At 40.6% G+C, this 26,137-nt stretch overlaps 2 protein-coding genes across 2 annotated transcripts in view; one reads left to right on the top strand and one right to left on the bottom strand.

Moving 5' to 3' along the window:
* The window catches only part of Ddx42 (DEAD-box helicase 42), a 37,739-nt gene extending 32,756 nt beyond the window's left edge, over positions 1-4,983 (bottom strand). The window contains exon 1 of the mRNA XM_051179238.1: positions 4,762-4,983. The gene's annotated coding sequence lies outside the window, so the exon portion shown is untranslated. The remainder of the gene's footprint in view (positions 1-4,761) is intronic.
* A 648-nt stretch (positions 4,984-5,631) lies between these two features.
* On the top strand, positions 5,632-24,294 carry Ccdc47 (coiled-coil domain containing 47). Its single transcript, XM_051179326.1, has 13 exons — positions 5,632-5,839; positions 8,937-9,217; positions 10,236-10,340; positions 11,055-11,229; positions 12,993-13,114; positions 13,331-13,396; positions 16,322-16,423; positions 16,649-16,759; positions 18,189-18,274; positions 19,968-20,026; positions 20,258-20,367; positions 20,559-20,726; positions 23,772-24,294. The coding sequence occupies exons 2-13, from the start codon at positions 8,954-8,956 to the stop codon at positions 23,850-23,852; spliced, it is 1,449 nt and encodes a 482-aa protein (XP_051035283.1). The 5' UTR covers positions 5,632-5,839; positions 8,937-8,953; the 3' UTR covers positions 23,853-24,294.
* Positions 24,295-26,137: the final 1,843 nt, after the last annotated feature.

The raw sequence follows: 26,137 nt of genomic DNA, 5'->3' as shown, positions 1-26,137 counted from the left end.
CCCTCAACAGGTCTGATCAAGAAAGGCATATTCAGGTTATTACACTGTCAACAAAAGTTGAATCATTTAAAAGTCTAGGGATTGAGGATAGAACTCTCTGGTAGAGTGAACGTTAGCAGAGATGTAGGGAAATGAACCTTTGCATATTGCTGGTAGAATGTAAAATAGTTTAGTAACTGACATTAAGTGGTTTTCTTCAAAAAGATCTAGAAAGGCCAACAAGATAGCCCAGTGGCTGGCTAAGAGTACTTGCCGAATCTGAAGATCTGAGTCCAATCCTTGAGATCTACACAGTGAAAAGAGAACCAACTCCTCCAAATTGTCTTCTGAACACAATAAATACACATATTTTTAAATTTTACTTTTAGCTTCATATAAATGTATGCCACCACAACAAACAACAAATCTATGCCAGGATTAGGGAGGAAAATCAACTGAACATTTATTTTAGTTAGAATTCTGTCAATAAATGTTTTTGTTTTTTGTTAATTACAAGATAGAGCCGGGCACTGGTGGTACACGCCTTTAATCCCAGCACTCGGGAGGCAGAGACAGGTGGATCTCTGTGAGTTCTATACCAGCCTGGTCTAAAAGAACTAATTGCAGGACAGCTTCCAAAACCACAGAGAAACCCTGTCTCAAAGAAAAAGAAAAAAAAAAAAAAAAAAAAAAAAAAAAAAAAAAAAAAAAAGATAGAATTGACATATAATTCAGCAATTCCACTTCAGGATATATATATATATATATATATATATATATATATATATATATATATATATATACCCACCCACCCCCCAAAAAATGAAAGCAAATTTCACTCAAGTTCACAGCAACATTAATAGCAACAGGTTAAAGGTTGCAGCAGCTACCAAGTGTTCACTGACAGATGAATGGTTAAACAAAATGTTACACATATACATACAACAGAATATTATTTGGGAGGCAAAGGCAGATGGATCTTTGTGAGTTTGAGGCCAGCCTGGTCTATAAAGCAAGGTCCAGGACAGGCTCCAAAGCTACACAAAGAAACCTTGTCTTAGGGAGGGGTGGGTCATGATTCTAGGCAAGTGGTGTGGCACTTGTCTAGCATATGTGAGGCCCTAGATTCCATCCCAAGCACTGGGAGGAAAATCCTTTTAAAAACTAAAACGTTTGATTTGAAAGAATTAACCCATGTAGCAGAATCAACTCAAGCTAAACCTTAGTAACAGCATCCACTGCTTCATACCGACCACTGACCACCTTCTGATCTGTGCTTTGCCTTTCTTTCTATTTTTACCTCCACTATTGCACTCTGTAACAAGTCTGATACCATTGTATCAAACCCCCATACCACTATTAGAGTGGTCACTATAGCAAAATATATGGAGTGCTTATTTTGTGTCAGGCAAATTTTTTAGGCTCAGAGGATATAGTCATAGAATCAAAAATATCTTAGGGAATTCAATGTGGTTCCTGAGAGATGAAAAAATAAAACCATTCAATTTCAGACAGTAAAAATACTATGAAATGAAAGCAAGGGGGTTAAAAAGAAAGCTATTACAGACAAAAGTCAGAGGACGCATTGAGGGTAAATGCCATTTAACAGGGCAATAGTTCCCAAACTCTGTTTCAAAAATGTTGTACTGGAAAAATTATGTGATATACATCTAGAGGCTGTATCTACAACTAGCAAATATTCCATAATATACAACAAAGTGATTTTTATGTAGGAAAATATAAAATGAAGAATGAGACCAAACTGAAAACAAAATGAATTTTTACTTCCTTTGGCAGAATATCATTGTGTGTTAATACTATGTAACCAATGCACCTCTCTTTGGCTGATACTTAGGGAAAAAACCCTTTTTTGATCTTGGCCTCATACATTCCAAATAACAATTATGCTCCTGCCATTCCCTTCAATTTGGTGGCTTTCTACAGTTAGACTAGAACCAGGCATTACATCGTGGCAACGAATGACTTTAAACACTTAGGGCTTCTCCAAGGGGCTGTTCCTTTCCAAAGGAAATCAAGCAGTTTGGTGGAGATCTTGCCTCTACTCAGATTGCTACCCACTAAATCTGTTATTGACCTACCAAGGTCCTTTCTACTTATACAGCTCACTTAAAAACCAATTCTAGACTATCAACATAATTATGATTTCTCTAAAAAGTGACATTTCTGTCACACTCCTTTGGTCTTTAAACACCCGACACTTATTGTGTTATTTCTTAAACACTATACATTTGGAATATCTCTTAGGTTTTTTGAGAGCAAACACTCATTACTTAGGCTTAACATGCAAGCCTAAGGAGGAGCTACATCTTGAATGAGGAAGATAAGTGAAAATAATAAAGTCTTACTTGGTGTTTGGATACTAAAATGTGATGGTTTAATAAGAAATCGTAACAATTGTGAAGTAACACCAGCTGGCTATATTCAAAATCTAGTTGTGACACTAGTAACAGGACTCTCAAAGATGTTATTTAGCTCTCTGGGATCTAGATTTTCCATTTGCAAAATAATGAGAGTATAACATACCTTAAAACTTGAAGTAAAAAACTGAGTTAATGGGGAAAAATGTGGTGACCCATGCTATAAATTCAGCACTAAAGAGGCGGACAGGGAGGATCCTGTGAGTTAAAGACTGGGCTGTGTAGTGAGTTCTAGACCAACATGGTCTAAAGAGTGAGACTCTGTCCCAAATTCAATAAATAAAAAACAAAGTAATTTACACTTAATGAAGCAACATGGTAATATGGTGCTCAACATAAATCTACAGTCATGTTTACCTCTAGAAACCAATCTCTCCATTGGTAAACTGACAATATCAGATTCACATTTAAGTGTTAGACAGCATTCAAGATATCAAGACCACTGAGCAGAAAGTGGAATGAGTTTCATAACAGAGATACAATAACAGTTTGGTATCTACTTTACCTAATGATTTGTTTTGAGAACATCTTATACACTATTTAGCCAGTTCTTTTAATGGTTTAATGAGAAATTGTAACAGTAGTAAACAGCTATATTCTAATTTTGTCACCTTCTTTAATTTAATGAAAAGATATACAAAAAAAAAAATATCCCACCAATTTCATCACATTCCAAACCTAGAAAAATGTGTTGGGTGAAGAGTTATTTTAGAAGCACTCCTTTTCTATCAGTTTTAGTGAAACTAAGAACAACCTACAAGTATGAAACTGATAGAAACAATTTGAAGTGTATTCCCCCATGACTCAAATTATATTATCACAATCTAAAATTACAGTGAATGAATTGTATTATAAACGTTAAGTCAAAATGTATCACACCTCTGCTTGGGCAGCCCTTATTTCGTACAGTGAAGGTGTAACCTACAAAATAGTCTACAAGGCCCTGGTTGTTATGTTTTCCTCTCTTTTTTGCTGGCCTTATCTCCTATAATTCCCTCATTTGCTAAATGTTACAAACACACTGTTCCTTTAACAGGACCAGCTTTGTCCTCTTTTAAGGCCATGGGTAGACACCCTCACCATTTTCTAGCCTGCTTAAATATCATTAGTGTGCCTGAATGGGCTTCCCTGATCACTCTAGAGCAAACTGCAGTTCCTCACAAGCCTCTTTTGCAGGTACAGATTATTCTGTAACATACACTGCAACATAACTTTGTCTCTTATTCCTCATTAGAAAGTTTCATGAGGGGACAGGTGAAATGGTTGGTGGGTAAAAGTGCCTGACACCAAGCCTAATCTGAGTTCCATCCTCAAGGAAAAGGAAAAAACCCGACCCCCACAGGCTGACCTCTGACCTCTACAGGAGGGCACTTACGGTACACACACAAATAAATACGTGTAAAAATGTATTTAAAGAAAATTTCACGAGGACAGTGGTCAATGCAAGAGCGAACAGTCACAGAGAAAACAGTTATTTTTTTTAAAAAAATGCATCACATCAGGCCATGTAATTCTTCTAAGTAAAGCAAAATATTTTCACCCATAACAGGATTGGGCTCTACCAAGGTTTAAGCAAATTAAGACATAGTCCCTGCCATTCAGGAAGCATGTACGAGATAACAGAGAAATATCATTTGCAAAAAGAAGGAACAAAAACAAAAACCGTACGGAAGTCACAGGAAACGGAACGACAGCCTAAAGGAGTAGGGGCCAAGAGAGCAACGCTAAAATGACAGAAAAGATCACATGTGCCTCCAAACTCTTGACTAGTATAATTTTTTCCTTACATTTCTGGTACGTGCTTGCAATCCATATATATATTTGTTACTCACATCAGGTAGGCCGCAAAAAGTTTGTAACTATGGTGATGCTAATCATGACCTACTCAAGGTTTCACCAAGATCAATGACTTCTTTACAGCCTTCTATGTCAACTTCCGCTACCGAGAACCCCCCCCCTCCTCATTTGTGGGCCGGGAAGTTCAACAGCTATCTACCTGCAGGGATCCACATCCCCACACTGGCTCGCACGGCCCGCAGCCCAGCACCCTGAAAATCCCTTCCTGTAGCCCAGCAGGCACCGCCTCCGGAAAGCCGCCAAGTGGGCCCCGTTCAGACGCGCGAGAAGCGGAGCCGTGGGAAGGCAACGCAGCTCGGGAGGGCCTCCCTCGGGGCTCCAGACAGCGCACCTGTCTCTCCCCGGACCCCCGCAGCCGCCCGAGTCCCGAGGTTCCGCCGATTCTTTGTTAAGCAAGGCCGTGGTTCCTCCGCCCTCGCCAGGCCCCAGTTACCTCCCGTGCCCCCGGGGCTGGTGGTTCCGCGCCCGGAAAGTCCTTCACACAAACCTGCTGCTGCGGCTCCTGATGCAGCTGCGACTACAGTCGGCGCGAAAGAACCCCACGGCCCCGTGTACGCGCAGAGCCGAGCCGCGTCCAGCCGCGCTCCTCCTCCGCCCCCTTCGCCGCCGCCTCACGGCCCGTTGCTGACTAGAGGGGGAGGGGGAGGCGCATCGGACATGCGCGCTGAGGAGGGCGCGAGCCGAAGGGTGTGGCTTGGGGGCTACGGCTGCCGAAAGGCGCCAATTACGCCCGCCCTTCAGACCCCGGAACACATCATAGGCGCGTCACACACGCTCTGCACCCTGGGTTGGTGCCTCACGTTAGAGTAGATCTGGGCAGGCCGGTGGTGGCGCACGCCTCTAGTCCCGGCACTCGGGGCCAGAGGCAGGCGGATCTCTGAATTTAAGGCCAGCCTGGTCTACAGAGAGGGTTCCAGGACAGCCATGGCTGCACAGAGAAATCCTGTCCCCCCCCAAAAAAAAAACAAACAAAAAAATAGATCTGTGATGAAGAGAGCGGAAGTGACAAGGAACTGCCCAAAAAACCCGAGATAAAAGGGTGTTGGCCAGAAACCCTGTTTACGTAAGGCTGTCGACCCTCCCTGAGCTCCTGCCTCTCGTAAAAAATGACACGGGCAACATTTCCCCTCACGCCTCTGACCGCATGGTCCCGTAGAGTATGGCCACCTTTAGCTTCCGGAGCGCCCAGATCCAAGTGACGTCAACCTGACGGAACCCAACTGGAGAAACCCAGCCTCCGATAGCAGCGCACTTCCAGGCCCAGGGCCGGCGAGGGTTACGTAACTTTCCCAGCCGCCCAACCTCGCCTTACGCGGTCCTTAAGGCGGCGCCCCGCCCCCACGCCGCGCGCAGGCGCAGACCAGCCGTACGCATTCTACGTAACGGACGATGAAGCTACGTGAATTGTAGGGTGCTGTGACTGAGCTACCTGTCCTGGTCTGTGTCCCAGTGTCATCGCGGCCCTCAAAAATTTTTGCGACCTGAAGGAGAAGGCCAGACCCAGGCAGGCTGGGTGGAGGTGGTGGCCTCAGAAGCCCCGGGCCGGGTTGCAGCCTCGGGTACAGGTAGGTAGCGGGCCATGACATGCCAGTCGGTGTGGCCGAGCCAGGCCGAGCGGTGACTAAGTTGTGTGGCCGCAGAGCCTACTGTTTCTCATCTAACTAACCCTTTATGTCCGGCTGGTGGTGACATATATCAATCCCCGCAACTTATCTCTCCCGAATTAAAGAAAAAAAAATTAAACCTCTGTCCAACCTTTTCTGGTCCATTTTTTGTTGGACGTCAGGAGGGTTTGGGGTTATATTCGTGGTTTTGAGCAAATTCCAACTCAGCAGGACAAAAATCTGAGAAAATTTCTGGTGTGCAGCCAGAAGAATGGAGCATAGACACTAGGTTTCTCCATGGTGGTGGAGGCAGGACCGAGAGGTTTGACAGACGCGACCTCTAATAGAGTCGACCTTAGCTGAAGGTTTCCAACATACAACTTGTTTGGAATGTGTACATCATTTCTAGAAGTTTCGTCGTTCTCACTAATGCGGCGAAGACCTGAAAGGAAGAGCAATGATTGCTTCACTTACTCGTTTTTTAAGTTTGGAGTCAAGCAATTGAGCTTGCCAAAGATAAGAAGACAGGCATGTTAATGCTTGTGCATGGCCTGGATTCTTGTGTTTTCTGTCTCAGAAGTCCAATAGGCTGGGTGACCTGGCAGAAAGTTGTGCATTTGAGAAATGGGTTGACAGGTGCAGCTGACTCTTGTTAGAAGAGAAGCCAGTGGCAAATGTCTTGGATAATTTTAACTTAAATAACCTTGAGGGAGCCTGGTTGTATGAATTGCATTAGGGATATACGTGTGTTGCGAACATTCCGAGTATAGATTCAGCTTGAAATGACTCGAAAACTTTTGGGAGTCTATTAATGGAGCTGATAATGATAAGGAGTTTCTTATGCTTTGAAAGGGGTACCCTAAAGCACAGCTTTTTGATGTTTTGGGACAGTGTCTCACTCTTGCAAGCTGGCTTAAAACTCACATGTAAGGCAGGGCAGGCCGGTGGAACTCAGGGTAGTCCTTTAACGAGGTGCTGGGTTACAGAACTGAGCCAGTACACCCTGCTGCTCTTTTGTTTTTTTATTTTTTGAGACAGGGTTTCCCTGTAGCTTTGGAGCCTGTCCTGGAACTTGCTGGCCTCGAACTCACAGAGATCCACCTGTCTCTGCCTCCTGAGTGCTGGGATCAAAGTGTGCACCACCACTGCCTGGCTTTTTTTCCCTTTTTACAAAGGGCATCTGCCTGCCTCTGACTCCAGAGTACTGAGATTAAAGGCCTGTACCTCTTCCTACCAGCCCTGTCGAGCTTTTGAGACTGTGTCTCATGAAGCCTGGACAGACCAGGAACTCACTATGTAGAGAAGAATGCCTTGAACTTTGATTCCCCCTGCCTCAGGATCCCAAGAACTTAGACTATAGGAGTGTACCACCACACCCAACTTTATATGGTGCTAGTATCATCCCAAGTACTCTGCCATCTATAACTGAGTTACATACCCAGCCTCCCTTGTAACGTTTTAAAAATTACATTCATTCATTCATTTGGGTCAGAAAAGCAGGAGGTATACCACCGCGTGGACGTAGAGGTCAGAAGACAACATAGGAGACTTAGTTTTATCCTTCCACCATTTGGAGCCCAAGGGTAAAACTTGGTCTTTAGGCTTGTTGGCACGTGCCTTCATCCACTGAGCCATCTAATCATCAGCCCAGCCCTTTTGTAACAATTTTTAACAAAATATGGTTTGGTGTTAAACCCATAATTAGTCATCAATAGTAATATTCTCACACATATCTGTCCTTTAGGCTGAATGTCTATGGTTAAAAATAGTTGTTGGGTTTTTTTGTTTTTTTTTTTTTTTTCCAGATAACTAAAGATATAGGGCTGGTGTTTAGATGAAGGGGCAGAATTGATTTTGGTAGAAATGATTTTGTTGGTTGAATTTTTTTTACATTGTCTTCTGAAGTTTCATGTAAAATTAGTACTCTTTCTTTGGATGATCCCATTCTATCATTTATTAGTTACATTGATTGATATCTCCATTGCATCTTCGTTGTGTATTAAAGTATCCACACTTGTGATGATCATGAAGATGTTTGTCTAGGGCAAACACATACATACACACAGTTGATCTGTAGGTAAATGGCTTTCTTTTTTAGTGTTGAGGATGAAGCCAACAACCTTCTTCAGAAGAATGACTACAAGCACTATGCTGCCAAGCCTCATCTCAGTCCTGGTGATTTTTATTTATGGATTATTTTGTAACCATTTATATGTAAATGGTTGCATCTTATTACTCCTCTGAACTCCTTAGTTCTTTTAGAAAGGTTTTAATAGTCTCTCAAAAATACTTTTTTTTTGGGGGGGGAAGCTTATAGAATATATAATATAAACAGAGAGGATTTTGGAGAATCAAACTTAAAGAGATTAATAAGTCGTAGCTGGGTGGTGGTGGTGTACTCCTTTGATCCCATCACAGGGGAGACAGAGGCGGTAGATCTCTGTAAATTCAAGGCCAATCTGATCTACAAATCGAGTTCCAGGACAGCCAGGGCTGTCAACACCAAGAAACCCTGTCTCAAACATACAAAACCAATAATAATAATAACTTGTACATATATTTACAGATAACTGCTGACAGTATCTTGATAGGCACCAAACCTCTTGGCCTTACCTCACTGAGGAAGAGAAACTCAGGAGGCATTTATGAGGTTTTTGTTTGGTTCTTTAAGACAGGAGGTCTCCTTGTAACAGCCCAGGCTGTCCTTTAACTCTATCTGTAGATCAGGCTGGTCGTGAACTCGAAGAGATCCACCTGCCTCTCTGCCTCCAGAGTGCTGGGATTAAAGACATGCACCACTACCACCACCTCCCAGTGATTGTTATGTTTTTTTAATTAAGGGTCAACCTGTAGGTTGGTCTGGCCTTGAGCTCAGTATGTAGCCAAGGCTGGCCATGGACTTCTGATCCTCTTTCTGCCTCTCAAGTCCTGGGATTTGTACCAGCTAGGTATGTACCACCATACCTAGCTGGTTTGTAGATTACTAACAATTAGCAAAATATGTTAATCATGTATGTGGAATAGCAGTTCACTGAACACACACTCTCATCTTTCACAGCTTATTTTTAAGACGCAATGAAAGCCTTCTATGTTCTCTGTGCTGTGCTTTTGGTGTTCGGGAGTGTCTCTGAAGCCAAGTTTGATGATTTTGAGGATGAGGAAGACCTAGTAGAGTATGATGATAATGATTTCGCTGAGTTTGAGGATGTCATGGAAGATTCTGTTACGGAATCTCCTCAGCGAGTGATAACCACTGAAGATGATGAAGATGAGACCACTGTGGAGTTGGAAGGGCAGGATGAAAACCAAGAAGGAGATTTTGAAGATGCAGATACCCAGGTAGGGTTTTTGTTTAAGATTTATTTATTTATTTATTTATTTAGTTAGTTAGTTAGTTAGTTAGTTAGTTGGTTTTTGGAGACAGGGTTTCACTGTGTAGCACTGTTTGTCCCGAAACCCACTCTATAGATCAGGCTGGCCTCAAACTCAAAAAGATTCACCTGCCTCTGCCACTCTAGTGCTAAGATCAAAGGTGTACACCATCACTACCCAGCTAAGCTCTTCTAAATATCTTGTGGTGTGTTCCTACCTTGATAAGCATTGTATTTCTGTAGTTACTGTAGTAGATAAAATCTGAACTGAGGATAATGTATGAATGAGAATTTAGAACTTTGGGTTTAAAAGTGGCATCATTCTTTTGGTGTTTTGTCTCATTTTTGAAGTTTGTAACAATAGTATTCTTTCATGCTATATAGTATCTCATTTTGTTTATTTTTTGAGAAAAGGTCTTATGTGTTTTCTTTTTCTTCTTACCATATTTTACTATGTGTGCATGCTGAAGAATTAAATTAATAATCAGACTAACATATTCATCCCCCCCCCAAAGTTTTTTATGTGTAGTATGAAGTGGTGAGAAAACATGGACAAGGTTTTTTATTCTATTAGAAAAAAAAAGGTTTTTTGGGTTTTTTTGTTTTGTTTTGTTTTGTTTTTGAGGCAGTTCTTAGTGTATATTCCTGGCTGTCCTGGAACTTGCTATGTAGACAAGGTTGGCCTGAAAATCACTGAGATCCACTTGCGTCCCAAGTGCTGGGACAAAATGTACTTGTCACTGCACCTGGCTCTCTTATTGAATCTTAAATATGAACCGCATTATTAAATGTCATTACCACATATGTTCACTTTCTGGAACTTAACTTATACCTCAAAGTTTGGTATTTTGCTAAAAGTGTTTTGTGTCTCTGTGTTCTGTACTTGTTGCTTACTGGCTATGTTTTCCCATACAAATGTTACCCACAAAGTGAGACACAGCTGCTGGCGCATTTGTAGACGTGCCTGTATTTTGTTTTTATTGGAGGGAGATACTGAAAGTGAGCCATATGATGATGAAGAATTTGAGGGTTATGAAGACAAGCCAGATACCTCTTCTAGCAAAAATAAAGACCCAATAACCATCGTTGATGTAAGTATATAAGATTCTGAATTCCAAAGCAATAAATTATTAATACCATGACAAAAGGTGAGTGTTGGAATAATAGTGCAAGCCAAAGAAGAGCTTAACATGAACTCTGACAAACACCCATTGCTGTGAAGCAACTCCCATATTGTAGTCTAATCCTCCTAATGTCACTTAATTCAAGTAGTGTAAGGTGGGTGATATTGGAAACACTCTGGAAAGTGACTCTGTACAAATCAAGTGCCAGGACAGCTAGGGCTACAGAACCCTATCTTGGAACAAACAAACAAAAACCACCAAAACAAAATAAATAAAAAGCTGACCTAGAGGATCAAAATGGGCATATTTTTTGAAGTATAACTTTTTGTTGTTTAAAATATTTTATTTTATGTATAGGAGTGTCTTGTCTGCATTCATGTTAAGTGTATCATGTATGCCTGTTGTCCTTGGAGGCCAGAGAAAGTATCAGGTCCCCTGGAACTTAGAGATGGTTATAAGCTACCATATGGATACTGGGGACCAAACCTGTGTCCTCTGCAAGAGTAGCCAGTACTTCTAACCCATTGAGTCTTCTGTCTAGCCACTATGGTGTAAATTTTTTTTTAGTGACAGTAATATAAAGTGTTCATTGTCTTTGGGTTTTCTCATCTTTTTTCATCCATTATTTGGACTCCATGGTCAGTCTCAGCCAACATTAAATGGGACTTTTTCCTTCTTAAGGTTCCTGCACATCTCCAGAACAGCTGGGAGAGTTACTATCTAGAGATCCTGATGGTGACTGGTCTGCTTGCCTATATCATGAACTACATCATTGGGAAGAATAAGAATAGCCGACTTGCTCAGGCCTGGTTTAATTCTCATAGAGAGCTTTTGGAGAGCAATTTTACCTTAGTGGGTAAGTCACGTTGATATGAGTCCAGTGGCTGTCTGGAAACAGTCTGGTAAGAACAGTTAGTCCCCTCAGCAGAAATATTTAAATGGTTTCGCTGAGTGCTGACTACAATGCATTTGTTTTTTTCAAGTAATCTATTTTGTTGTATTTTATATATAAGTAAATTAAATATATATATATATAAGCTCTTATTTTTTTTTACTAGTCAACAATATAATTACTAGTCTAAAGACAAGATGTTAAATTTAGGTTGCAAAAAGAAACTTTGTCACTTTAGATAGTTTGATAAATAATTTTAGTTCAATATTTAATTTAGAACTGGGAAAATGCTTACAATTTAAATTTTAGGTACTTTGATTTTACTTCCAGAGATATACACGAGGTCTATAGAGTAGCTAGCTATGCAGTGTGGACTGTGAGGTTAAACTCCCTTAACCCTCACTTAGCACTTTATTTCTCCTTAGTAATACCTCCCTGATGCACATGTTAGTGTGTACTTTGCATGCATTGTTTTGGTTTTGGTTATTTTAATCAATTTGTTATTAATTTATTATTGGAGTTGTCAGGAATGCTTGTGACAGAGCATAAGCAGGGAAAACAACTTGTGTGAATCAGATCTCCTACCACATGTGGGTCCTGGATTCAGGCCATTAGGCTTGGTAGCCAGGGCCTTCACCAGCTGAGCCATCTTACTGGTCCATTATGTAGTCCTGAGCAGCCTCTGCCTCCCTAGTGCTGGAATTAAAGGCATGCACTACTAAATTAGGCCTCACGTTTATTTATTTATTTTTTTCCTGTCACACATTGGTTTTTAATTGCGTTTTGTTGCAACACTGTTAATTGGACATACTTTTTATTTTTGTTAGGAAGCCAATGTTACAGCTTAATCTAAGGGGCTAAATTGTAACCATATTATTAGAACTATCTACCTATTTACCAGTTGATGTTCTCTTCCCTGTTCCATAGCTTTTAGGGTGTTTTTTTGATCAGGGAACTTGGGGTGGGGATGGTGGGGAAGCATTCTTTAGCTTATTGCCTCCTCTTCTTCATGCCAGAGCCCATAACTTTTTTTATGGAGACAATAAAGAGTTGTAAAAGTAAAGAGGAGTCCCACCTCTACTACCCTGTGCAGCAACCCTGAGCACGCATCACACTTGGCCTAGCAGATGACAAGAGCCTGCCTGTATCCTTGACGCCACCATCCTGGTGCCTGCTGTGTACTGGTGGCAGTGGCAGATACCATTCTCTGAGCTCTGTGCATAAACTCACAAAGAAACACGAATATCGGATAGCAACACAAAATGGCAGAACATGGAAATCGGTACTTTTGAACAGGAAATTTTGGGAGTTTTTTACTGTAGTCTGCCCGAAGTTGGTATAAAATTGAAATAAAATAATGCTTTTGGTGATTTCTAATGTGTGGAAACTGCCACTGAACTCTACTCTGTCAGAAGTAATTGGAATTAATGAAGCTCATACAGAAAATCCAGACCTTATATTAAAAATCTTGTTATGAAGATGGCTGTCTGAGAGTTGACACTGAGCATGTCTTCAAGACTAGATGAATTAATGTGTGAAGAAGCAGATGGTAAAGTTATATACATCAAATCTATCGAGGCATGAAACTTTTAAAATGATACCGAAGTAAAAGACACAGTGCCGGTCCTTTAATCCCTTTCAAAGGAGATTCTGTGAGGTGGCAAAGCATTGCTGTCCTAAAGTGACCCAAAAGTTCAGTGAGTCAGATTCAGTGCTTTTACTCCTAGGGGATGATGGGACTAACAAAGAGGCCACAAGCACAGGAAAGTTGAATCAGGAGAACGAACACATCTATAACCTGTGGTGTTCGGGCCGAGTGTGCTGTGAAGGCATGCTTATCCAGCTGAGGGTAAGTAGGGAACGTCTGCTCCGAAATGTATCTTCCCTTAATTGTTTTTAGTGTGACTGCTAATATAAGTTTAGTGCTTCTGTCCTCCTGTGATTTAAAATGAAGCGTGAGTACTGTATTTCTAGGAGCTGGCAAATGAAGCATTTGAGACCCCTCCGAGGCCCTGCTGTAAGTGTAAGCTGGAAGGTATTGACCCATTTCTCTCATTTTTTTCAGTTCCTTAAGAGGCAAGACTTGCTTAATGTCCTGGCCCGGATGATGAGGCCAGTGAGTGATCAAGTGGTATGTATTCTTGCTGGTTTTCTTGGTATAAACTGAATTATTTTCTTAGCTATTCTGTTTCTGTCCGGGTTGTGTTGTGCTTTTCTATCTAAGCAGATCATCATCTTTTCTCAGTGTTTTACCGGTGGGAGGCCTCCACTTGCTTTTTGCAGGGAAGGAGATAATGTCCGTCACCATTGGTAGTGGCTGAGTTGTCCTTATTGGAGAGAACAGTTGCTCCTCTAGGATGCCCTGGTGTCCTAGAGGTACATGCATGCCAGAGTATACGTGTGGAGGTCAGAGACAGCTTTTGGGAGTTAGTTCTCTCCTGGGGTCCTGGGATCAAATTCAGGCCTTTAGGGTTGCATTGCAAGTAGCACAGTTTAAGCTGTTTTAGGGTATATTTAAAATATCAAATGATAAATTTTGGTTGAAAGAGCTCATATCAGAGTCTAGGTTATTGGGTATAATGTCTTTGATTTATTAATTAATATTAATCAGCAAGTTGTACCCTCTGTCTAAAGAGTTCCCTGTCTCTATCCCAAACAGATACCACAGACAGGATTGCTATTGTTTGTTTTTTTTCCTTCTGGATTCTGTAATTTCCTGTAAATACGAAAGAACAGAACTCTTTTTTTCTGTTTAAATATAGCTGCCTTTTACTAGGTCTTTCCTTATATTAGCTTCACCCCCTTTTTAAAAAAAAACATTTAAAATTTTTATGTGTGTGTGTGTGTTACCTGCATGTATGTCTATGTACTACATGTATGTCCAAGGAGGTCAGAAAAGGGTGTTGGTTACTAGAGTTATAGATGTTTATGAATTAACTACTATGTGGGTGCTGGGAACTGAACCTGTGTCCTCTGCAAGAGCAGCAAGTACTCCTAACCATTGAGTCATTTATTTCCAACCCCACATTTCCCTTCTTCCACATACTAAGAATTTGGCCTAACAATTAAGGAATACAATTGGTATATCTAGAACCATATTTTATTGTATCAGACTTCTTAGGCTTATAACATTGCCTGTTCCAATGCAGAATATTAAGAATTACTTACTGGTATAGGGATGTTTTCTAACAATGGCCAGTTCTTGGATTCTCTAGATTCCAGCTAGGACCCAACAGTTCAGTTCTGACACTGCCAGCAATTAGCTTCAGGTTCCATAGATTGAAGGGTTTAGGCCTCCCATTGCCCCTATTTCTGAGGAAATTTCAAATTCTAGGCCACCCAATCCATGTACACATTTGGCTGATCACCTATGAATTAAGGGTTTCCATCACCTTCTTCCAGATTTAATAATTTATTAGATGATTCACAGAATTCAAGAAAAACCTTTGTTTATATTTACTCACTTATTAAGGACATAACTCTCAGCCATAGCCAAAGAAAAAAAGAGGGATGCCCATCATGGTGTCGCACACCTTTACTTCCAGACGTGAGTCAGAGGCAGGTGGATCTCTGTGAGTTCCAAGCCAGCCTGATCTACATATTGAGCTCCAGTCTGGCTAGAGCTTCACAGTGAGACACTGTCAAAAAAGGGAAGGAGTTATGTAGAGATTCTTTACTTTCTCCAAGCATGCTACCCTTTTACCAAATTCATAAGTTCACAAATATGGAGGCTCTCTGAACAAATATGGTCAAGGGTTTCTGTAAAACAAAGCTCATACTCCTTCCCACAAGGTCCTTGAGTAGAGCTGAAAGTTTCAGCCCTCAGATTTGTTTTATCTTACAATCAGCCCCATTCCTGAAGCCTCATGGAGCCCTTACATTAGCACCAAATCAGATTGATTAAAAGGGGTTCCTGATAAATAATGAAGCATGCTGGAGGTTTTAGCTTGGTGCCAGGAACCTGAAGCAAAACCCAGATATAATTCTTATAGTTTTGATTGTAAGCCTAGCCTTTAACGTTGAGCCATCTCTGTACCCCCCCCCCCCAGATATAATCCTTATATCCACTGAGTCCTGATTACTGCTGGCTTTTACTTGATTACTCAGTATGAACCTATATTAGTGTTGTGTTTCTTTATAACGAATTGCCACAGTACTGAACAGCTTAAAAACAGTAGCATTTGGGACTCAAGAAATGGTTCAGCAATTGGGAGCAGTGGCTGCTTTTCTAGAGTATGTAGGCATGATTCCCAGGAGCAACACCCAGCCCATAACCACCTGTAACTCTAGTTCTAGGGTATCCAGGGCCCTCTTCCAGCCTCCAGGGATGCTGCACACACGTGGTGTACAGATATGCATGCAGGCAAACACCCATACACATAGGTTAGAAATAAATCTGTCGCTGTATAGACCAGGCTGGCCCCTAACTCACAAAGATCTGCCTGCTGGGATTGAAGGCATACATCCCCATGCCCAGCAAAATTTAAAAAAAAAAAAAAAAAAATTGAGACTCTGTTTCAAAAATAAAGGCAAAACAAATTAAAAAAAAAAAATCCAATACAATTTATTATCTCACAGTATCAGTGCATGAGTGGTCCAGTGTAGCTGGTGTGTTCTACTTAGATCTATAAGTCTGAAAACAGTGTAAGTCAGACTCACTGTGTTTCCTTCTTTACAGGCTCATTCAGATTTTTGTCAGAATTCAGTCTCTTGTATATTTTCTCCATACCTGCCAACTGGGAATTAACTCAGGTCCTGGAGGCATTACCCTCAGGTCCTTATAACCCATCCCTTGATGATCACATTTGCTCTAAAGATTTTCTTCTTCAGCTAGGGCCCAGTTATTTAATACCTTGCTAGATTATGTGTTGTACCCATGACAATGCCCCTTTTTGTTAATGTAAATCAACAGATTAGGAGTCTTCTGTCATTATATCCATGAATCTTGCTTAATGGGAGAATGTATATAGCAGAAGGCTGAACTCTTCAGGGTCATTTAGAAATCTACCCATCATAGAACCTAACAAGTAAGTCTTGTTTTCACTTCTTTTTAAAGCAAATAAAAGTAACCATGAATGATGAGGATATGGATACGTATGTGTTTGCTGTTGGCACTCGAAAAGCTTTGGTGCGACTTCAGAAAGAGATGCAGGATCTGGTATGTCACATTGCCTTGCTCTAATGTAAATGTATATAGATAGACACTGCCTCTTTATCACAAAGAGGTTCAGCTCTCCCGCACAGCACAGTTCTATCACTTGGATGTTAAGGACCACTTCAAAATTGGTAAGACTCGCCTAGGCTTTTAGAAAAATCTGTATAATAAAATACCATGTTTCATGGGTTTTTGTTTTTGTTTTTTTTTTTTTTTTTATTCTTCCAGAGTGAGTTTTGTAGTGATAAACCTAAGTCTGGAGCAAAATATGGACTGCCAGACTCTTTGGCCATCCTGTCAGAAATGGGAGAAGTTACAGAGGGGATGATGGATACGAAGGTAAATACAGTAGAAGACCATGTTCAGTCATGCACATCTGTAATGGCAGCTACTCTGGAGGTTGAGGCAAGCGGATCATGAGTTCCAGACCAGGCTGGGTGGTATAGCTAGAGACTGTCTCCAAAAGAATAAATAAATAAAAATCATATACTAAATTTTATCTTACTCTTTTTTGAAACAATAGGTAACTAATCTGTGACTATAGCTCATTCATGGTAAACATTTTCTGTGATACTTAGTTATCTAACTGATTTTGATCAATTGGGTAAACACAGCCATTGCTTGTTCTAGAAACAGTAACAAGGCAATGCCATTTTAATGAGGCACTGGCCCCTCTCATGTTGAGAGGGTAGTCTCCTTGAAGCTGAGACAGGTTCCCTACTTGTCAGACCTGAGTCGGTGATCTCTCACTAGCTTTGGGTCAGCTGATTCTTTGGGTTTCCCCATTATGGTCTTGACTCCTTTGTTCATAATATCGCTCCTGCCTCACTTCGATTATACTCCAGGAGCTTGGCCCACTGGTTAGTTGTCGATTTCTGCATCTGCTTCCATCTGTTTCTGGGGTTGTGGATTGTAGGCTGGTTATCTTTTGCTTTATGTACCAGTTTACACTCCCACCGGCAAAGAAAGAATGTTCCCCTTTCTGCAAATCTTCTCCAGCATAAGCTGTCATTGGTGTTTCTGATCTTAGTCATTCTGATCAATGTAAGATGGAATCTCAGAGTGGTTTTGATTTGCATTTCCCTGATGACTAAGGTTGTTGAGCATTTCCTTATGCGTCTTTCCACCATTTGAGATTGTTCTGTTGAGAATTCTCTTGTTTAGATCTGTACCTTTTTTTTTTTTTTTTTTTTTTTTTTTTTTAATTTATTTATTTATTTTTGGCTTTTCGAGACAGGGTTTCTCTGTATTGCTTTGGAGCCTGTCCTGGAACTAGCTCTTTAGACCAGGCTGGCCTCGAACTCAACAGAGATTCGCCTGCCTCTGCCTCCCAAGTGCTGAGATTAAAGGTGTGTACCACCAACGCTCAGCCTGTACTCCATTTTTTATTTGGTATTATTTGGTAGTTTGATTTCTAGTTTCTTGAGTTTTTTGTATATTTTTTAGAGATCAGCCCTCTGTCAGATGTGGGGTTAGTGAACATCTTTTCCCATTCTGTAGGGAGCTGTTTTATCTTGTTGACCGTGTTCTTCGCTTTATAGAAGCTTCTCAGATTTAGGAGGTCCCATTTATTAATTGTTGCTCTCAGTGTCTGTGGTACTGGTGAAAACCATGTCTTTAAGCTGAAAGTGAGGGCTGAGTTGATGACTCATTAGTTATTTTTTTTTCTTTTAAGAAAAAAGAATAACATTTTATAAAAGGATTAAAAGGTGAATATAAAAGCTTGGAATTGTACTAAACTGTAGTTAATAATTTTTGTTTTTTTCAGATGGTTCACTTTCTTACACACTATGCTGACAAGATTGAGTCTGTCCATTTTTCAGACCAGTTCTCTGGTCCAAAGATTATGCAAGAGTATGTATGAAATAAAAGTATTAAAGTTCATTTTCCTTATTGATTTTATGTTGGAATACCCCTGCAGTTTTCTTAGCAAGTGGGAAAGTAAAATTGGTAATGAATGCCCTCCTACTTAGTATATCATGAGAAGCAGCCACGGGCAGCCCTCCTGACCCAGCACATTGCAACACTGACCCAGTGGCGTTGAGAAGGGCGGGCTGGTACTAAGAAACTGCAGCTGGTACACCCTTTACCATTTCTAAATCTGTGATGTTTGGCTTTAAATATAAATCTATGTATTTTATATTTTACTGCCTTTTCTCATTTCACTTTTGAATAATGAGTGTTTTTAAATGACTTCAGTACCCATAGACTCTGGTTTTACAGCAGAATTGTTCAGGTGTACAGTATCGTAGAGGGTTTGGCTTGGATTTGTTCATTGAGTTTGCAGCCAGTCTCTGGAAAGCATAACTATGAATACTTTTGATAGAGAACAAGTTCTGACATGAATTATTAGTTACAGGCTACCCTCATAGGCTGTGGGGTTAAGTGCAACTAAAAGCCATTCTATACCACGTGTGGTGGCACAAGTCTCTGATCTAAGCTTTCAGAGCCAGGAACAGAAGGACTTGAGTTCTAGGCCCGCCTGGTTTATATAGTGAGTTCTCAGCCAGCCAGGAATACACATGAGACTCATTATCAACAACAGACATTCTGGGAGCTATGGATTCATTTCCCAATACTGGAATAAGAGTAGCAGCAACAAAAATATACTCTGGATTTACATAAGTCCTTGTGCTTAAGATGATGTTGCATCATCCTTGCCTTGTTAAACTTGGTTAACAATACCAGGGACAAAGTATTACATTATAGCTCTCATCAAGCCTTTTGTTGGAGGTGGAACAGAAGTCAGTTGTTTGACAGTAAAAATTTACAATGACAGAACAAAATTATAAACAGTACTTGCTCCAAATCCATGAGGTATTGTTGGTTGGATAACCCCCACCATACCAAATTCTCAGGATGCTGAGTTTCCTACACAAAGTGATATAGTATTTGCAGTAATATACATAGCCTTTTCCACAGGAAAGCATCTGTGGATTCTTGTAATACCTGATACAATGTAAATTCTATTAAGTAATTGTTAAACTGTATGCCTCAACTCTTGGAGAATAATGACCAAGAAAAAAGTGAAAGTTGGGAGTTGGAGAGATGACTTGTGGCTAAGGGTGTATTGCTTATGCAGAAGACCAGGAACCAGGGCTTGATTCCCAGCTCCCTCAGGAAGACTAAAAACCAGTTACAAGAGATTTGGCGCCCTTTGCTGGCCTCAGTGGGCACTGCATACATAACATACATGCAGGCAAAACACTCATACACATAAAATAAATAATAAATTCAGAAATTAAAAGCTGCAGAGAAACCTTGTCTTGGAAAAAAAAATTAAGCAAAAGTTTTAAAATATAGCCTCATATTTAAATATAGGCATATTTCTGGCTTCCTGGGTGAAAGGGAATATATCCTGCCCACTGTGAGATGTCATTGTAGGTTCCAGTGTAACACTGAGTGGCTAGAGGGCTCTCTGGTCGCCACTGACTTGGAGATATGGGGCTATTATTTCCGGGTATTTGCCCAATTGGGTCAGATGGATGGCTTGTATGCATGGAAAGTGCCTTTTTTACTTCTTTAACAGACTTCTCTTTTGTGACAGGGAGGGTCAGCCTTTGAAGCTGCCGGACACTAAGAGGACACTATTGTTTACATTTAATGGTGAGTATTCTGGGTCCCGTCTGCCTAGCTCTTAGCTTCATTGAAAATGTTTTCGAGACTGTTTTTCTTTCTGAAATAATAGCTTTAAAACTACTGCATTGCTAACCTCATTCCTGCTTGTTGATTTCTGGGCTCCTCTAAGGAGCTAGTTTGTTAGCATTAAGAAAGACTGCCAAACCAGAAATGTTAATGCTGCCATTAACTCAATAGGAAAATGGCTTTGTTTTCCAGTGCCTGGCTCAGGTAACACGTACCCAAAGGATATGGAGGCTTTGCTACCCCTGATGAACATGGTGATTTATTCTATTGACAAAGCCAAAAAGTTCCGACTCAACAGAGAAGTAAGACTCAAACCCTTTCTTACAAACAGGCACCTTTTACTGTTGGTTTTTCCCAGTGGGCAGCAGCTGGCAGTGACTGCAGCGACTGAGTCTTGGCTAGTTGATTTGAAGTGCAAAGGGGAGTAACTTACCAAAGAACGCTCAGCGGGGTGGCACTGGATTTCTTATGAAGACTTTGTTTCTTGGGGTAGGGTAAACAGAAAGCAGATAAGAACCGGGCACGAGTGGAAGAGAACTTCTTGAAGCTGACACATGTGCAGAGACAGGAGGCTGCACAGTCTAGGCGGGAGGAGAAGAAAAGAGCCGAGAAGGAGCGGATCATGAATGAGGAAGACCCTGAGAAACAGCGCAGGCTGGAGGTGAGGCACTCCCTGTTGCTCAGGCTGCTGGATTTGGCTCTGTATGGTGTTATCTTTTGAGATTATATCGTTTCCTCCTCCCCCTTTTCCTCTCTCCAAAACATCCCATGTACCTAAGTCCTTCCCCCCACCCCAGCTCTCTTTCAAATTCATGGCCTCTTTGTTGTTGTTACTGTTGTGTGTGTGTCTAAATATATAAACACAGCCTGTTCAGTGTGTATAATGTTGCTCGTTTGTATGTTTTCAGGGCTGAACATTTGGTGTTCAATAGCTAGTTGGTGTTCTCTTGCCTGGGGAAGCCTGTTTCTACTGCCCTCTGTTCTTTAGTTGCTTGTAGTTCTTTGTCTAAGGTTGAGGCTTTGTGAGAATTCCCCAAAACTATTGTTTTGTTTTTAATTATCCAGATGTGGGCTGGAGAGGTGGTTCAGAAGTTGAGATCACTGACAGCTCTTCCAAAGGACCCAGGTTCAATTCCCAGCTCACATGGCAGCTCACAACTGTCTGTAACTCCAGTTCCAGGGTATCCTGGCACCCTTACACAGATAGTCCTGCAGGCAAAATACCAATGCACATGAAAATAAATAAATCTTAATTATCCAGATTCCTATTTGTACCATACTGTCTACAACGATAATTCTATGTCGAATTGTACACAGGCTAAAAGTTTAATAAAAATTTTCAGCATTTGGGATATGTTGTCATTTGACAGCACTTTATTCCTCTTCCAAGCCATACTAAATTGAGTTTGTGCACCTGAAAAATGACTGAGTTACCCTCTTTCCCTAAAAGAGTCCCATTTCACATCAAACAGAAAAAATCAGGGACTTTAAAAGCAGCTGGTATGTACACTTTCTATTTTAAATAAATTTGTCATTAAAATTAGGGCTTGGCCTGGCTGAGGTGGTGCACACCTGTAATCCCAGCACTTGGGAGGCAGAGACAGGCAGATCCCTGTGAGTTCGAGGAAATGATCCAGAACTGGCTCCAACTACAGAGAAACCCTGTCTCAGGGAAAAAATAAAAAGAATCATTAATATGTAGTGTCTTCACTTTTTCTGTGAAGAAAGAAGGGCGTTCTCTTTTTCTATTGTTTGGGACTCAGTGACTGAAAGGAAAGGGGGCCCAGAACTTAACCTGAGTGAGCTGCTAAGTTTCTTACAAGAAGAAGAAAATGAAAAAGAATGTTTTTGTTTTTTTGTTTTTTTTTTGTTTTGTTTTTTGTTTTTAGGACAACCAGTTTATAGTACTGTCCTGGGGAACCTTAAGAAAATCCAGTAAACATGGGGAAAAAAAACAAAAAAGGTTATAAAAAGAAAAAGGTTTATTTTTGGCTGTTCTGAAAGAGGTTTTTTATTTGTTTGTTTTTTATTTTGGTTTTTCTAACAGGATCTGTTTTTGCTTGTTTTTTTTTTTTTTTCTTTTAGATTTAGTTATTATGTATGAGTGCTGTCTGCGTGTATACCTACAGGCCAGAAGAAGGCACCAGATCCAATTACAGATGGTCATAAGCCACCATGTGGGTTGCTGGGAATTGAACTCAGGACCACTTGAAGAGCAACAAAGTACTCTTAACCTGAAGATTGATTTTGTTTTATGAGACAGGGTTTTTCTGTAGACCAGGTTGACCTCAAACTCACAAAGATTCTGGTGATTTTTTTTTTTTTTTTTTAAAGATGTATTTGTGTGTGGCTTTGTATCCATGTGTGTGTGTGTGTGAGAGAGAGAGAGAGAGTGAGTATATATGTTTGTATGTACATCATTTTCTGGTGCTAGTAGAGACCAGAAATGGGCATTGGAACCCCAGGAATTGGAGTTAGCATGGTATGAGCCACCATATAGGTGCTGGGAATCAAACCTGGATCCTGTGCAAGAGTAGCAAGTGCGCTTAACCCTGAGCCATCTCTCCAGCTTCTGGGTTTTTTTTTTTAATTAATCAATTTAGGGTGTTTTGTTTTGTTTTTGAGTCATGGTTTCTCTGTGTAGCCCTTGCTGTCCTGAACTCACTCTAGACCAGGCTGGCCTCAAACTCACAGAGATCTGCCTGCCTCTATTTCCCAAATGCTGTGATTTAAAGGCATCTGATGCCACTGCCTGGCCTGTTTGTTTTTAATAATGTGTGTTTGTGGGTATGTGCATAAGAGATGCCCAAAGAGGGTGCGGGATTCCATTGGAGCTTAGTTACAGGGTTATAGGTGTTTGTACATTACCTGGTGTTGGTGCTGGGAAACAAATTCAGATCCTCTGGAAGAGCAGCAAGTATTCTTAAATACTAAGTCATTTCTTTAGTCTTAATAGCTGGTCTTAATAGCAATTTGTAGGCTAGCAATGGCTAAATAGCCTTATCTTTTAAAAAGAGGGTGGGGCTAACTTAGTGAGACCTTGTCTCAAAGAAAAGAAACAGTGCAAAACCTTGACAGTGCAGTATTAAGTTTCTGTCTATATTAAGATTCAATTATCTTTGTTTTGTTTCTTGTAATTTTTATTTGCATATGAATTGGCAATGTTTTGTTTGTCTTTTGAAACCATGTCTCATAGCATAGATTGGCTTGGTAAGTTTGGCTTCCAAGTCTAATCCTCCTGCCTGAGTCTTCCAAATGCTTGGCTTGTGGTCATGTTTATATAAGTATCTTCAAGAGTGTTCTCTGTGCAGCAAGACCATGATTTTGAATAAAAGGCCCACACCTTTAATCCTAGCACTTGGGAGGCAGAAATAGGCAGATCTCTCAAGCCAGCCTGGTTTACACAGTGACTTCCAGGACAGGGGTCCTTTCTCGAACGTCCTCCCCCAATCCTCCAAAAGGCATTTTTAGTAATAATATGGGTGAGTAAAGGTGCCCATGCAGACCTGAAGCATCCAATCACTTGGAGCTGGAGTAACAGGCAGTTGTGAGCTGCCCGGCGGCATGTCCTTGGAACAGAGCTTGGGTGTTCTACAAGAGCAACAGCATGAGCTCTAACCACTAAGCAAGTTCTCCATCCTGGGTGTTTTTCTGTGTGTGCTTAGAGCTTAATTTGGATCTTTCTTTCCTCCTCCCTCTTTCACAGGAAGCTGCTTTGAGGAGAGAACAAAAGAAGTTGGAGAAGAAGCAAATGAAAATGAAACAAATCAAAGTGAAAGCCATGTAAAGTCACCCCAGAGGTCTCCGTCCATGTCACCTGTAAGCTCTGCGTCCACAGGAAACGGGAAAAGCACGAGCCGTTTCTCCCTTAAATTTCACATAGTCCCAGTGACTGAGAGTCCTTATTTCACCCTCTCCTCTTGGTTTGGAGTTCTACAGAGGTTGTAGATACATTGAAAGGGCTTTCAGTTATTTCCTTCCAGATAATCAAATTAGTTTGATTGTTTTATAAAAGAATGGTATATAAAGTATGTAGTTTTAAAATATTTTAAAATTATAACGTGAATCATCAGTGCTTTACTTTAGTGTTTAAAGAACAATCATGAAATTTCTAGATAGGTTGTTGCTTTTTGTTTAAACTGAGCAATTGGAATAACTGTGGAGACCAACTCTAAACCAAGATCCCAAGAGTTTCTATTGGAATTGCACAATAAACATTGCTTGTTTTTTTTTTTTTTTTTTTTTTTTTCCTGTGTCCACATTAGACTTGTGAAAAAGTGGAACTTAGAACCCGGTCTGTGCAGATGGATTTCAGAGACATAATATAATATAGTGAACATTTTGTATGTGGGTGGTGTTGATGACAGTATTACAGGAGGAAATCTATAGGTGTTAGGATACTGTAAGTTCTTGGAAGATTCTAGAGGTAGGTCATACAGGAGCAGTTTCTCCTTGCCTGATACTATGAGCTAATGACAGTGTGAGTGCTGAATGGGAAGTAGTTGTATGTTTATTTTTCCTGAGTAAGAAATGCATGAAAAGTGAGCTGCTTCTCCTAGCTCAGATCACTGCTCTGTGAGGTCACAGTGGTTTTCTTGGTTGCTGCAGCCTGTTGGGTCTTCATGGTGAAGCTGTTCTCTGTCTTATGCGTGCCCCTTTCTTCTCCCTCTGCTCCTATCTGCCCACACTTGAGGCCGGTATGTCCTTTCTTGAAAAAATAGCCATCGGTATGCATACGTATGCTTTTAAAAAGTGAGCTTTCTTAAGTGATTCAGAGTTTCATCTGCCTCAACGGCGGAAGCTTAGTGCTGAGAGTCCCCCTACCTGTATAAGCATTTGGCTTGTTGAGATCTCTGCATTTTATAAATGCTTCCTACTGAGAAAGCATTTTTTTAAGTCACTGTTTGTACCAGGTAATTTTTTCTGGGATGCGACAGAGTTGGTTTTTTTTGTTTTTTTTTTTGTTTTTTGTTTTTTTTTTTTGTTGTTGTTTTTGGGAGCCGGGTGGTGGGTTTTTGTTGATGCTTTTTGTGTTCTGAGGCAGTAACCATGAGTTGCAGTAAAAACAGTGTGTACTGATGCCTTGGGAATTACATGGAGTTTTCATGTGGTTTTGTCTAGGTTAATAGAAATGTGTGCACTAGGATATGCAGGTGTATGCTTTTTAACAGTTCACAAGTTTTAAGTTATTAACACGATGCCAGGCGTTGGTGGCGCACGCCTTTAATCCCAGCACTCGGGAGGCAGAGGCAGGTGGATCTCTGTGAGTTCGAGGCCAGCCTGGTCTACAACAGCTAGCTCCAGGACAGCCCCAAAAGCCACAGAGAAACCCTGTCTCAAAAATCCAAAAAAAAAAAAAAAAAAAAAAAAAGAAAGAAAGAAAGAAAAAGAAAAAAGGAAAGAAAGAAAAAAAAGAATAACACAAAATTGAATTACTTTAAGGCCATATGATTCTAGGCTTAACATTGTTTTACAAATCTTTAAATTTTAGAATCAAAATTTATGTGCTTAGTTATCTTTTGAGTAATATAAGCTTTCTTAAAGTCCCATACATTCGGACTGTGGCAGCTAATTTTGTAATTTAAGCATTCATATGAACTACCTATGACATATATTAAAAACTGATTGACCAAATCTAAGAGTGCCGCCTTGACTTTTTGGAGTTGTCCTATAAGAATATATAAACCCAAAGGAAAGTTGCTTATCATTAATAGCACTAAAATGGTTTTCCTTCCAAAGTGTTAACCCTGAATATTCCTTTAGTTCCCACTTACACTTTTGGATACTTTATATTCTAAAGCCCTGTGCATTGCTTCAGAAAGGGTCTCACTCACTGTGTAGCCCACTTTGGCCACAGTCAAGTTCATGATTCTCTTCCCTCAGCCTCCTGGGTGCTGGGTTTAATGTGTGTGCCGTACCCAGACCACCTTAGCCACACACATTATTAATGAGCTGTTATTAGTCAGCTTTCTCCCACTGTGACATAGGAGCTGAGATAAAGTTTCAAGAAGGAAAAGATTGTTTGGGATCACAGTTCAGCTCCTGAACTTTACCCTTGTGCCCAGGGGAGAC

Source organism: Phodopus roborovskii, unplaced genomic scaffold, assembly GCF_943737965.1.
Source record: "Phodopus roborovskii unplaced genomic scaffold, PHOROB, whole genome shotgun sequence".
NCBI classification, from domain to species: Eukaryota; Metazoa; Chordata; class Mammalia; order Rodentia; family Cricetidae; genus Phodopus; species Phodopus roborovskii.
Note: the sequence above shows the minus strand (reverse complement) of the source record. Positions and strands in the feature narration are given on the sequence as shown.

What these genes read in the sequence shown, in the direction of transcription:
- Ccdc47 (XM_051179326.1), top strand. Translation starts at nt 8,954, where the DNA reads ATGAAAGCCTTCTATGTTCTCTGTGCTGTGCTTTTGGTGTTCGGGAGT. An exon ending in TTGAAGATGCAGATACCCAG is followed by an intron (nt 9,218 to 10,235) that starts GTAGGGTTTTTG and finishes TTTTTATTGGAG; the next exon opens with GGAGATACTGAAAGTGAGCC. An exon ending in AGAAACAGCGCAGGCTGGAG is followed by an intron (nt 20,727 to 23,771) that starts GTGAGGCACTCC and finishes CCTCTTTCACAG; the next exon opens with GAAGCTGCTTTGAGGAGAGA.